This window comes from Dipodomys merriami, unplaced genomic scaffold, assembly GCF_024711535.1.
Source record: "Dipodomys merriami isolate MVZ:Mamm:240054 unplaced genomic scaffold, mDipMer1.0.p SCAF_1, whole genome shotgun sequence".
Lineage (NCBI taxonomy): Eukaryota > Metazoa > Chordata > Mammalia > Rodentia > Heteromyidae > Dipodomys > Dipodomys merriami.
In genome coordinates, this window is record NW_027202270.1 from 22,476,096 (window position 1) to 22,491,040 (window position 14,945).

A 14,945-nucleotide genomic window follows, 5' to 3' on the forward strand; every position below is an offset into this window, starting at 1 on the left:
GAGGAAAAAAATAATCTAGGGGGAGGGAGGCAATCGAATGGTCAAGAAGAAAGTAATGACAAGATATTGACAAAGGAAATATTATTTCCTCCATGTATAGATGACGCACATGTAATTTCTAATTAATAAAATCCTGCTGTTACATATTTTTCTACTCTCAATATAGAAATCTTCAGAGACTCTAATTAAGAAGAAATGTTGATAGAAACACAATAAAAATGGGAATTATATGTAAACAGTTATAAGGCAAGTATTGATATTACATATAATACATTAAAATTATAATTAAAATTATACTTAAACTTTACAAAGTTAATATTTGAAGCATAATATGGAAACACTAAACACATGGCAAATGTAATGTTTTAGACTGGAAAGACTACATGATAATATTATTATAATATTCAGGTAAGAGAAAAAAATTGTCTTTTTTTTGTGATAAACTCCAATGATGAAATTAAGCCCTTTAAGCATAACTTCGCAGTTTAAAAATGCTTCAAGGCATTTAGAGAATACTGTAAGTAACAAACAGGTAAAATCAAAAGCAATTCAAATTACCATATCAAATTGCACAAAATAGTGTACATAGTGCATGGATTTGCCTTTCATCCATCTGTGGTATGGAAAGCCTACATCTTCTCTCTCTACAGCTCTATTAGGGAAGGTCTCCAATGCCAAAGCTCTTTTTTGTTTTGGCTCAAATGATGTTTAGGAAGTGTTTTAGCTAATTGCATCTATTTCTCATGATTTATGATTTTGGGAATCAGCAAAATAGTGGTAAAAGATAAATAGTCAAAGAATACATTATAGCATCACATTATCTTTTAATGGTGCCAATTTTTATACTATAAAAAGTTTAGCATGATGTAAACCCTTAAGTATGTTTTCTTTTTTGGTAGTAATCTTTTAATAGTTTTAAATTGAATTATGCAAAATATAAAATTTCTGAAGTGTAATTTCACTTCAAGTATTTATCATTCTGGATTAAATGACATCTAAATGGAATATTTGAAGCATTGACAAGTCAGTCTTAATATTAGAAATACCAGTACAATTAAATAAGTAAAATCCAGAAGCATATTTGTGGGTTGACAAATGTGCTTTATTTAACAATATTAGAAGGGTTCAATACTTATTATTCATTAAAAATTCACCTCACTAAATTAAAAAATTCTTAAAAATGGAAAAGTTCGTGATAAATTTCAGCATTTAAGTGTACAACAAAAATCATAGTTAAAATAGTTAAATAAAAGCCATGTTAAAATGCATGCAGAGACAAGGAAGCATTTTGGTGAAAGGGAAATGACAAGAATGATCATCATCCTATTAATTCACATAATTATCTTAGAAATGTTGAACTCATAATGTCTCATGAGCTGATTAATAACAACACAGAATCAACTTTTTAAGTCCAGAATCTGAAACTCATCATGGCTAAATTCACTCAGCTGTTAAACAGGGAACAAACAACATTTGCTCCTGACTCTTTTGGTTCTTGTGGGCACTCAACAATACTCAAAGCAAATCTGTCAGGTTGCTTGCTCTTCTCATGCTGAGCCTGTGGCACATGGAGCTTATATTCTAAAATGCAGACACGTAAAATAAGTAAATGTGCAAATAGATAACGTGATTTAAATTAGCAACAGAAGAACAAAAGGAGAAGAAGAAATACACACATTGTGTAAGAATCTGCTCTCTATTTTAGATAAAGTAGGAAATACCTTAACACTTTTTTACAAACACATTGAGCAAAGACTAGGTCTTCCAGACTACTTGTTTCTGTGATGGGTCACATAACCATAGCTAATTTTTATATCTACCCAATATTTAGCTCATGGATTTTTTTTTTTTTTAGCTCATGGATCTTAATCTGATGGGTGAACCAAGCCTCCATTCTTGAAGGAACTGTACCATTAGTAGTGCTTTTGAAGAAACCTTCTAAGCAATCTCTGGGATTATAAACACTGATTTCTTTATTTACTTTGTACAATACCAGTACACCTTTCTCTTGGTAGTCAAATACTTTTGGACTGCTTACCCAGCCAGTGTCATGGCTCCCTTTCTTGCATATTAATTCAGAGCCATAAAAATCCCAAAGGAACCAGGCACCGGAGGCTCACGCCTGTAACCCTAGCTACTTAGGAGGCTGAGATCTAAGGATCACGGTTCAAAACCAGACCCAGGCAGGAAAGTCCGGTAGACTCTGAATGTGGCACTGTGGCTCAAGTGGTAGAGCTCTTGCCTTGAGCTGAACAGCTGAGGGACAGCGCCCAGGCTCAGAGTTCAAGCCCCACGACTGACAGAAAAGAAAAAGAAAAAGAAAAAGAAAAAAATAAAAAAAGGAAACAAAAAACCCAAAGGAGTTTAGTGACATTCTCAGTTTCTAGTTCAATGGGTGTGGGATGGAAGGGTTTGTTGGGAACCTTGTGGAAAACAATCATGGCAAATAGGACCTGTTTAATCTGTTTAATGAGTTAGATTGAAAGAATTTATGAAAAGATGATATTGGTACAAATATGAATACTGATCCTTAATAGCTTTGGTAAGAAAGTTGAAGTTTATACTAAACATGAATGCAAGGAAGGAAGTGTTTTGGGTAGAGGAGTGATGTAAAGCAATTTATAGTTTTTAAAAGATTTTTATGGTGTCTGAATGGAGAATGGATTAGAGACACTCAGGGTTTACTGGTCATCAGATGGTTGCCTGTCTAGAGGGGAGATGGCACTGGCTTGGATGGACTAGTTCTTAGAGTCATAATGGCAAAGATGACCCCATTGGGAGTCATATGTTGAACAGAGCCAGCAAAACGTGCCATTTCCTCATAACTGTGATAGCACCCAGAGTCATGGAAAATATTTGCTGGCTTTTATCTATTTATATTTTACGTGTTTTACGTTTTGTAAGAATTCTAGATCTTACATGTTCAATATATGCATTATGGTAAATCATAATTGGATTTCTAAAAATATTTATTAGTATTAAAACAAATAAAAAATTTACAGCGTTTTTTTCAACATGTTGAGGATTGAGTCCAGGGCCTTACTCTCACATACATTTTAAGCAAGCAGTTTTACAATTAGGCAGCATAATTTTTACATGGCATACATACAGCACTCATTTTTTTTCTAGGTGACTCTACGTCTTTCCAAAAAAATGTGTATCAATATGTTCCATAATACTTCCATTATATATGGAATATAGCTATTAAATAATTATTTCTTAATTAATCTGCTTGGTATTGATGATAAAGGATATGCATTATAATTTGAGAGTAAGGCTAAAGTTTGATTTCATTCTCTTTTCCTCCCTCTTACTATCTTTCCTTTGTAAGAAAATAGAGTGCTGGTAGCCATGGATTTTTAATATTAAATGGTTAATGGTTAAGTTTTGAGGTCTTCATTTTACTTTTATTTTCCCCATTAATAAAATGAAACAACCAAACTCCTAAATCTTGTGTTTGCTTAAGGAGTGGGGATTATGTTGTTTATTCTCTGTTGGATGTAAATCTTAGTCTGGAGAAACAAAGGTCTGTGTTTATAAGTATAGCTAGATTTTTAAGTGAATCAATACTAAATAGATAATTGGTAGCTTTACCAACAGCTCACATGTAGCTGTACTCCTGGAGTTACATTTGGAATGAAACTCCAGGGAGCACATGTAAAATTAGGGTTTTTCTTGAAGCTTGCACTCTTGTAAGCTGATCCTTTAAAGACTTTATAATAGTGTTGACAAAAGGGGCTGAATTTTGTTAAACTTATTTTGGCTGTTGAAGAAGATTTTCAATTCTATTTTGATAAACAGCTTTGTGAAATCGATGAAACTTGATGGCTTGCACATTGTCTTGTATACATTGCCTGATTGAAAAATCGATTGACAAATGGAAGTTGTGAAGCATTCAGTGAAGCCTTCATGAAGAGAACCACAAACGAATTTTTATGCATCTCTCCCAACTAATTCTTTAACAACCACGTCTGTCTTTCAAGATAAAAGCTACGATGCATATACTATCGATTCTAGATTGTTTCAAACATAAATAAGAGAAAAGGCTTACTGAAAGTGAACGCTTTCTTAAACAACATATAATAAAATTCAGACTGTTAGTCTGTTTAATGAATATCCTGGTTAATCAAATACTTTGTTCATCAGAGGATCCTATTTTGAAAAGCATTTCTGAACATTCTTATTTACAAGTTTACATATTAATAAGCTATGAATAAAATACACCAGTGGAAGTCAGGCAGTGTTGGCCCATGCCTGTAATCCTAGCTACTAAAGTAGCTGATATCTGAAGATTATGGTTTTAAGTCAGTCCTAACAGGGAAATCCATGAAATTTTTATCTACAATTAACCACTATAAAGCCAAAAATGGAGGTGTGACCATAGTGAAGAAACTGAGGGACAGTGCCTAGGTCCTGAGCTGAGGTCAGTACTGTCACGTGTATACACACACACACACACACACACAGAGTGGAAAACTCTGTGAAGTGAGAGTTATTTATAATTAATATTAATTGGATGAATATTATTTAATAATAGTTTTATTGTTATATAGCTAAGCAGAAACAAAACAATGATAAAAATTTCATCTGTCTCCCCAGAGTTTATTTTGTAACATACTCATCATTAAAACTGGGAAAAGTATTCTAAACATTTGAAAATACAGTGTATCAATAATAATAATTTACCATAAACTTTGAACTACCTCTAATTTGCAGAATGGGAAATATGCAATAATATATAGGTATTACTCATAGAGTAATTCCCAACATTTATGTACAATTTTATGGCACTAATATTTTTGGAAACCTATTCACTTATATGACAACATGCTGATTTTTTTTCAAATAATATATCTTATTATGAGTTTTATTTACAACAAATAGTTGATTAAACATCAAATTTTGAAGAAGTTGCAATGTGGCATTACCTTATTTGTATAAATGTAACCCCTTTGTATACCACCTTTACAATAAAATTTAAAAAAAATAAACTAGAGGAGACTTTGTGGAACCCACTCCTTCTTACTGTCATCGGTTAGCATAAATAAGTTTGGAAGTTAAAAAAAACTATTTTATCCACAATGATGATCAATGATTCTTAATGACATTGTAAATATTTTAATTAGGGAATTGTGAAAGACTTGTCTTGAAGGAGGTACTTTCATTGTTCATGTCATGTAAAGGGTATATAATGTTATGTACTCCTTTTGTCTTTGCAGTGTGTGCGGGAACAGAGAATAAACTGAGTTCTCTTTCTGACCTGGAGCAGCAGTACCGAGCCTTGCGCAAATACTATGAGAACTGTGAGGTGGTCATGGGTAACCTGGAGATAACCAGCATCGAGCACAATCGAGACCTCTCCTTCCTGAGGGTAGGTGCTCTGTCTCTCTCTTTCTTTGTGAATGGACAGTGTTTTCATGATGTTTGGACCTACCTGGGAGTTAAGCATTACTTATTTTTTTGCCTGGCAACATCTGTGACTGTAGGTGGAAGATAATGTGTAACAGTATACACCCCGGGGAAAAACAAGAATAGCAATGCCACCGTGATTGACACCCTGAGTTTAAAGCACTTCCTATTGTCATGAGATTGATAAAAGATTGTATCAGGGCGTAGAACATGACAGGTTGTAAGTTTGTACTTTTCTGACAGGCTGGAGACTAGGACAGCCAGAAAGCCAACCAGAGAATTGGTGACTGCATAGTGATCTTTTCTGCCCATTTCTGTCACGTTGGGATTTGTAGATCATTACCTAAGAAGGCTAATACTGGCTGGGTGCTGATGGCTCACACCTGTTATCCAAGCTACTCAGGAGGCTGAGATCTGAGGATCACAGTTCAAAGCTAGCCCAGGCAGGAAAATCCATGAGATTCTTATTTCCAAAAAACCACCAGAAAACCAGAAATGCCTCTGTGGCTCAAGTGGTAGAGGCTACCCTTGAGCTGAAGAGCGAGGGACAGTGCCCAAAACAAGAGTTCAAGCCCCATGACCAACCAAAAAAAGAAGACTATCACCAGCAAAGGGGGAGTATTTCTGAAGCCCTATAAATGACTCAAAGTATGTTGAAGAAAAATCACAAGTACTTATATAGAGTGATGTGTGCATACACATACATGCACTTGTATTTGTACATGAAGTTATCCAGAAACAACCAGTTCTTTTGGTAACTTCTTTTAGCTCCACTTTAACCTTACTCTGTTTAAAAGGCTATTGGTGCTAATGCCTATGGCTTATTCCAGTTTTAGCTGCAATAAATACTGGAAAATCTGAACTCCAAAGGGACAATGAGAAAAGGAGTTGGCAATGTGTTCATGACATTAATAAGATTTTTTTATTTATACAAGTATCATTAAAATTCATTTTAAATAATTCATGTAATATATTTGATTTTTCAACAATATTTAAGTATTTCTCAGGAGCACTATGTTGCATAAATCAAGATGAAAATATTTTAGATAGATAGGTGATAGACATTTCCTAATACTGATATCCAAATACTGTCATAGTAGACTGCTCAGTGGATAGTAAATTGTTTAGTTAGCTATAATAATTTTAATAATTCTCTACTTAGATAAGTAGCAACATTACTTTTAAATATTTCATGTCTAGAATTAGTAACAGCTTCCAAAAATGAAACAGCTCAAAGCATAAATAATAATTTATGGCTCATGATCTTACTTCTTAAAGGGATACAATATTGAGTAATACATAAAGGAATTTCATTGTAAAAATAGATTTCCATAGTGTTCTTCAAGTAGTTGTACAAAAGTGTTTGCCCAGTTGTGAGTATAATGCTCTGTCATCTTCATTCCCAGCTATTCTATCCCCACCCCATCTCTTCAAGATTCCTAGTTTAATTTTCATGCATGTACATTGAGTATTAAATCTACATTTGCTTAAATGATTTATTTAATCGATTCTACATGCATCACAATATTTTAGTAATTCTGATTTTGAAATATGATCTATTGGTTTATTCATATATAGTAAATGTTGTTTGAATCTTAGAGAAGCCCTTAATACTTCCCTTTTCCACAGGATGGATGGGTAGCTGTTTTTTCTAAAAGTGAATACACACAAGCTATGCTAGATCATATATCATTCAGAAGAGGAAAATGTAATGGAGAAAGCTGAACTCTGAAACAGCAAAAAGAAATACTTCAATCCATTAGAAAAGAACAATGTGAGAAAAGTAACAAGTGCAATCTAAAACTAACTTTGCTTTACTTCTTATGTGATCTTTGATTTGTTTGTTATACATAAAAATATATTTCATTGGCTACTGAAATAGTCATCGGCATCGTAAATGACAGTGTTTAAGTTGAGAAATCTTATAATTTTATAATTTTTAATCGTAATTTAGAGTATCTTATAAAGTAAGAAATAATGATCAAATTAGCCTTTAGCTGAATCTGGTGGCTCATGCCTATATTCCAAGCACTAGGCAGACTTAGGCAGAGGGATCAGAAGTTCAAGGCTCACCTGAAAGATGTAGTTAGAAGTTAGACTCTGTCTTCAAGTAAATGAATGCCAGCAACGTTCAACCAATCAACACACAAACAAAGAGCAACAACATTTAACCAACCAAACAAACACTGTACTTCTTGGGTGTTTTACCTTTGGAATAGAAGAAGAGAGTAAGTGAACACTGGGCAGAGGAGAGAAAGTTGGAAGCTGCTTTATTTGTTGTTCAAAAAACTCAACACTGTGAATGCTTTTCTCACTGAATCCTGAAAGCAGAGACTGCCAAAATCTTCAATATTCTATGCCACTGGATGTTCCATTATTTCAAATTATGCTAAAAGCTTTCCATTTAATTTATATTTTATTCTTGTTCATAAACACATTAAGGCTTGTTTGTGCTCTCAAAGGCTTCCCTCCAACAATACATAATCTACACTTTTTTAACACATTATAATAGATAGAACCCATGTAAGGAAGGGGGCCAGTTATTTTATTATTGTACTACTACTTCCTACAAGTTTTGATTGTATAACTAAGTATTATTATTATCAATCTATTTCATAGATGCCATAGCTCTCACATATATTCATGGAACTGTGATTTATTGAATAACTTCACAGAGGCATCATGATTTCCATTCTTCTAAGAATGACCCAAATGTGTGTTGTATTATGTAAGAATCTTATGTATGATCTTATATTTGATTCTGGCTGGACAGTAGTGGCTCATGTCTACCATCCAAGCTCTTCGGGAGACTGAGATCCAAAGGATCCTAATTTTGGACCAGCTTGTATAGAAAAACTCTCTAGAATTCATCTCACCAAAATAAGTAACCAGCAAAATCAAGGCTGTAAAATGGTAGGTTCAGCCTAGTGAGGATGGAGACCTGAATTCAGTAACACCAAAAAAATATTTATTCTGAATTTATTTCTATCTTTAATAGATAAAGATATTACTTTTGTTTTTAAAGGATATTTTATTTTTATTGTCAACTCTAACTATCAAAGTGGTTTGTTGTTTCTTTTGTATGGTACCTTCTAATTTTTATGGTCTGCGACAGCAGTTAACTATATTCCCAAGGTTGGCCTTGAACTCTTGATCATCCTGCCTAAGTTTGTTTAGTATAGTCCTACCAGCATAGTCACTCTTTAGAATACTACTTGAAATTTCAAAGGTTGAATATTTGTTGAGTGGATAATTGACTGAATGATTTTGTTATAGATCATGGTTTTCTTTTTTTCTTTTTTTCTTTTTGTTGGTTGTGGGGCCTGAACTCTGGGCCTGGGCACTGTCCCTCAGCTCTTCAGCTCAGCTCAAGGCAAGCACTCTACCACTGAGCCACCTTCTTAGCCCTAGATCATGGTTTTATATGTGATATATTATGTAAATGAATACATCCTTTTGTTTGTATCCTTATATCATCTCATGGAGACCCCACTGTGGTGCCAAGTGTAAATCAATACATCCTTTTGTTTGTATCCTTATATCATCTCATGGAGACCCCACTGTGGTGCCAAGTGTGAAGGCATAAGACCCAAGCCGGACCAGAATCCTTTCCCATGAGCCTGTGAAATCATAACCAAGAACATTCATTTTTTTGTGAGTTCATTTCTTGTCCATGTGAGCATCTGGACATAACGGTCTTTGGACTTACTGTGTTGATTGGTAGAGAAAGATGTGCACACAAGTGATTTGAGCTCATACTCTGAAACAGATACAGGAGTGGAGAAAAAGAACATTTACCCAAATTACTAACATGGGAATGGCTCTTTTTCAGACTGTACTTTGTTTCTGAAGAATTGAGTTTTATCAAATATATTATATATTTACATATAGTAATTATACCATTAGAGTTCATGAAATAGTTTTAAATGTTAATAGTAACTATAAAATTCTTTCATTCCTTAAACAAAATAACATTATTGTTGCTATCAATAAAATCAAACATCTATTCTACCCCTAAGAGCTCTGGAAAAAACAAAAACAAAAAGTTACCATTTGAGATTGAGCTGAAGATACAAATAATCTTTTAAAAACTCCTGTAATATGGTGGAGTTGGATATTGTATATTTCATTGAAATACCTTTTAAATGCTTTTATCCTAGCAACCTTGATGCTCTTTTAACTCAGCATTTTTGTATTGCTTTTTGGGGAAAAGAAATCTAGTTGACTGTGTTTAACATTCGACCCTCAAGAAACCACATAGTTGGCTAGAGAAAAAGGCCTTAAAACTTATTTACTATGTACTTTATCACCGTCACAAGGTTAAGGCATAAAACTGAAACCAGCAAGGCATAAAGATCACATATTTTGTGCTATTGTCTTACACTTTGTGAACTCTCTAAAACAAGGCAAAATGTAGCAAGTAATGGGAATGAACCATTAGACCTTTACCCTCATTAGAATTCCTGCCAGCTCCCTCTCTTTTGTCATTTCTGGTCTTCCTAGCTACCACTGGTGTTTGATAACTCAGTGCTTCTGGAAAGTACATGACCTACTTGCTTGTATACTTCAAGTTTATTTTCCCTGTTTTATATATATATAACTTAAGCAAATAACTCTTAACTGTCAGCCATGGAAAGCAGTATGATATATAATGTAGATTAAATTTAAGGAATATTGCTACGCATCTTCATTCATTGCTGTAATAGGTGTAACGTGTTTGGATTATAGTTTTATTATTTTTGTGTAGTTATTCAAAAGAGTTACCACTCAACACATCAGGTGATGACCTTTCATCATTTCCTCCATACCTCCCAACCAAACATTCCCTCAATTGTCCTAGTTTCTTAAGATATTCATTGACTGCTATGACTTCATATTAATTCATTTTAATTTTATGCAAATTGTTTAGGAAATACTATATACTGAGACTATGATGAGATAGATATAACAGTTTGTGTATGGATCTGGGATAGTAATAATGTCCCTAATTCATCGGGATAAAGCCATGAATTCAAGCCTGAGTGTTCTGCACAAAAATAAATAAAAATAAACTACAAAAACTACCAAAGAAAATGTCCTGTATTTAAATTCAAATAGAGCTTTTGTTTTTACCTATCAATATTATATGTATAATATAAGGTGATACATATATATGTATATAAGGTGATTCATATATACATATATATGTATCACCAGATACCAAAGAATCATCTTCTTATTAGGATATGTATAGGACACTCCCATATTTTAGAATGTTGGTTTTACTTAGAGGTATAGGACATAAAAATTTTACATTGTTTTTCCAGTGCTGGGAAAAGACTGATGCTATTTAATTCTCTTTCTCACAAATGCTCCTAGGTAATGATATGTATGCAGGGAAGAAAATGTAACTTAGAGCATAAAACTGGCTTATTAGAACCTATGACTTTGATTTCATTATTCTGTTACAATAAAACCCAGGATGATGCTTGGCAGTGATGATTTAGGTTGTATCAAGTCAACTATGCTTTAATCTACTCTTTAGCTATTTTCCGTAAGGACAAATGACCAGTTAGTCATATTAAAAAATCCTGGGCTATTTACATTTCAGCCTGTGTCTTGCTTTAGGCTTGCTTTCCATTGTCTTTTGGTGGCTCCAAGAAGATAACTAGAATTAACTTGACCTGTGTGGGATGTTTATCATATTAGTATGTCCGTCCCATATCCTCTTCATACACATCTAATTATGCGTGGCTAAGCTCTCTGTTGCATAGCAAGGTTAGGCAACATCTTTGAAGTTGAACCTAAGTAAACATAAATAGATAATTTATAAAACACTTAATTCTTTGGGTGAGAAAATGATTTTATCTATTGGTTTAACTATTAGCTACCATAGTCTATCTGTTTTCAGCTCATGAAATACCTGAAAAATGGCTTGTGCGGGAGAGATGGTATTGGAGAGATTGACTAAAACCAGAACAAGAGTAGTCATATTTAAAATCATTAAAATGGGAGAGAGAAATATTCTTTAAACAAAACATCTATAGCATCATAAAGTTGACCCACATATAATAGCTTCACATTTATCAAAAACATCAGGGTAGCATTTTCAGATATAGCATGTACATTTCAACTATGAAAATAAGACTGTAGCTAAACCTGACTCTAACATAGAGAAGTGGTATATGTGTAGCTCTGAAATGGTGGACAATAAATCACATTCTATCATTGAGCACAGTCATCTGAGCTTTTCTTCCTTCTTACTTATTATGACAAATTGTGAAAGAACATTATATCCAAGAACTTAGAACCCACTATTATTAGGTTCTAAGAAGTTATGCCTTCAGGAAGCATCAAATAAAACACACACTAGAACAAGAGATGGTATTCCAACTTCTTTAATTTCTCTTTTTTTTTTGCTAGAATTTCATATAAAAGTATCTTTGCAATGAAATGGAGCCTTTTTCAGTATTTACATAGTGATGTCTTAGCTGGATGATATCAAGAATGTTGAAAAGAAAAAAGAGGAATATTACAACATGGCAGTTGGGTTAAAACAGGTATTCTTGGTTAAATGGAATTTTCAAAGCTTGATAGTTTCTGCAAGCTGTTTCTAAGATCGTTAAGCATAATACATATGCAATTTTGCATGTATGTATTTACAGCTGGTTTTTAAATTGAAACTTGATTTTGTACTAAATCTAATCATGGGACTTGTATTGCATTTGAAAAAGCTATGCAATTTACACTTGGTTTAGGAAAATGTATTTTTTTCCCTCAGAGGTTAAGTACCATTTAATCTGTAATATACATTGACTCAAATCCTGATGATTTCCCCACATCCTAAAAGACAAATCAAAGATAAAAAGGTCCATATTCTTTGGAAGTTACTTAAGTATATTAGTGAAGATTTCTCCTTAATTGTAAATAAATAAATAAAAATATATGAGTTTTTCCTTTATCTTAGAAATACTAAGGACACAACAGTGTCTAAATTTAAAATACAGGGCTCGGAAGGTGGCTCAGGGGTAAAACGCTTGCCTTTCATGCTTGAGGCCCTGGGTTTGATTCCTCAGCACCACATAAGCAGAAAAAAAAAAGCTGGAAGTGGCGCTGTGGCTCAAGTGGTAGAGTGCTAGCCTTGAGCTGAAAAGCTGAGGGACAGCGCCCAGGCCCAGAGTTCAGGCCCCACGACTGGACCCCCCTCCCCCCAAAAAAAATAAAATTAAAATACGCATTTAACAGAAATAAGTATTAGAAGCAATACTACAGGAAGGAATGATAGAAAATAAGACATAGGCTAATGTCTAACTCTAATATTTAGCAATACCTAGTTATATAAATATAAATTAGCAGTTATATTTATTCTTATATAAATTTAAAGTAGTGAATATTTTCTGTGATCAAGAATGAGAGTTGTATACAATACTAACCCTATACATATTGGTACCTTGGTGTGAACTCAAGAACTTGTACTTGCTGGACTTGCTCTACTGCTGTGACATGCCTTCCTCCATTTTCTTGTATGAGTCATTCTCATGGTAGGATCTCTTCCTGTTGGATACATGCCTGGGCCTACTTATTCTTCCTGAGTAGCTAGGATAGCACAGGTGCACTACCACACCCAGATGCTAGTTGAGAAGGAGGAATCCTGAGCTCTTTCATATACTGGCTTCAAAGTCTGATTGTCCATTTCTGGGCTTCCAAACCAGCTAGGGATTATAAGAGTAAGCCACTAGCCCTCACCCCCAGGTATGATTTTATCCTTGTAGAGTTTAGTATTTAATTTTGGCTTCAAATGTGAATGACTGTGATGAATTTATAGTCTTCTTTTAAAATTAATTAGATTTTTTTTTTAGATTTTTAGCTTATGGGAATCAAACATATACATGTTTTCCTTCATTTGTTTTACTTGTAAGCAGCCAATTTCTTGATTCCAAGAGTGAGAATAAATCATATTTATGTGAGACTTAAAAATAACTAAAATATTTTAACAATAGCTTGCATCTAATTCAAACCCTAAACTGGTCAAATAGAACCTTTCCTCAAATTTATAACTATGTACATTTTCATAACTATGTATAGCATTACTTTTCCCAGACTCATGAAACCAAATATTTTACTTTCTTCCAAAGAGAGAGCAGATTTAAAACTTACAAATAACTTTGCACAACACCAAATTCATTTTAAAGGTCTCTCTTTGTTCACAGAGTGTAATTTAAAGATCAAAAGTATGATAGTAAAATATGAAAACTCTTGCATTTAGAAACATTGTAATGTTTTTCTCATCCCCAATTTGAACACATTTACAATGAAATATTATGTTAAAATATGCAACTGTAAAAATTAAGATTTTTTGCATTAAATATAGGTTTCTTCAAAAACATGCTTATTAAAGTTCTGTCTGAAAATCAGAATATGTAATTGAATATTGAAGTATGTCCTTTCAAACAATAAATTGCTAACTTTATTTTTTAAAAAGGTATCTTTTTTTAAAAAGGTATCTATCATGGTTTTGGTGTCTTCTAGCCTGGTAGCAGTGTCTCACACATGTAGTTCTAGTTGTACAGGGGGCTGGGATCTGAGGATCACAGTTCGAAGCCAACCAAGGCAGTAAAATCTATGAGATTCTTATTTCCAATAAAGTAGCAAAAAGCCAGAAATGGAACTGTGGTTCAGGTTGTAGACTGTAAATGGACAGACACAAACTCACAAAAAGAGATGGTTCTATGTAATGCTACTAGGCTGCTTTTCTTTCTTCCTTGACCCTCTCATCAGTAATTACAGAACCATGCTCGGAAGACTTGATAAGTTTTACAAAGCTTGTTCAAAAGTTTGGCTTTGGGTGATAGCAACTTTGGATTTTCAGGGAGGTGAAATTGCAAATTAAATACTTGATTATCGTTTTTAAGAGGAATTCAATAGCTTAAGATGCAGTCTCTATGAATTTTGCTGTAGTTAGTTGTCCATCAAAAAGATATCCTTTCAAGAAATCACTGGAAAGCCTTCATAAAAGAAAACAAGGAGGCATTGGTAAGGCACTGTGACAAGTTCATTAAAGAAAAACAGTGGGGATTGCAAAAGCATATGGAGTTTATATTGAGATTATCTTCCATCTTAAAATACTTTCAGATGAGGTGTAAAAGTCTTACAATAAAATCTGAAATTCTTATTATGTTTCCTGCTTCCTCTGTGACAGGGACCAGATATCTTCCCTTTGCCATTCAAGGCATTAAAATTCACTGTCCATCTTTTACTTGCAGCCAGCTTCCTATATGAAGTCACCTCTCTCTTCCACAAACACATCAATATGCATAATTCTGCTCATCCTGGCAAAGTGCTATTCAACTTTTAGGACTCCAGTAGAAATCATTTCTTTGAGGAAGCTTTCCTAACTCCCCTGTCTTACTGATTTCCTCTCATTATGTACTTTTATGGCAACCTGTGCCTCTTTGGAACACTTCTCTTCTGGCAATCATTTAAATATTTAAATACTAGGAAATAGCCCTGTCTATATCATTTACCACAAAATTCTAGCCCGTAACTCAATGTCTATC

General features: G+C 33.6%; 1 protein-coding gene across 4 annotated transcripts in view; it reads left to right on the forward strand.

Moving 5' to 3' along the window:
- Erbb4 (erb-b2 receptor tyrosine kinase 4) overlaps window positions 1–14,945 on the forward strand; it is a 1,023,136-nt gene that overhangs the window by 368,145 nt on the left and 640,046 nt on the right. For all 4 annotated transcript variants that reach the window (XM_070017823.1, XM_070017826.1, XM_070017822.1 and 1 more), the window contains exon 2: window positions 5,220–5,371. In XM_070017823.1, coding sequence (XP_069873924.1) covers window positions 5,220–5,371 — 152 coding nt within the window. The remainder of the gene's footprint in view (window positions 1–5,219; window positions 5,372–14,945) is intronic.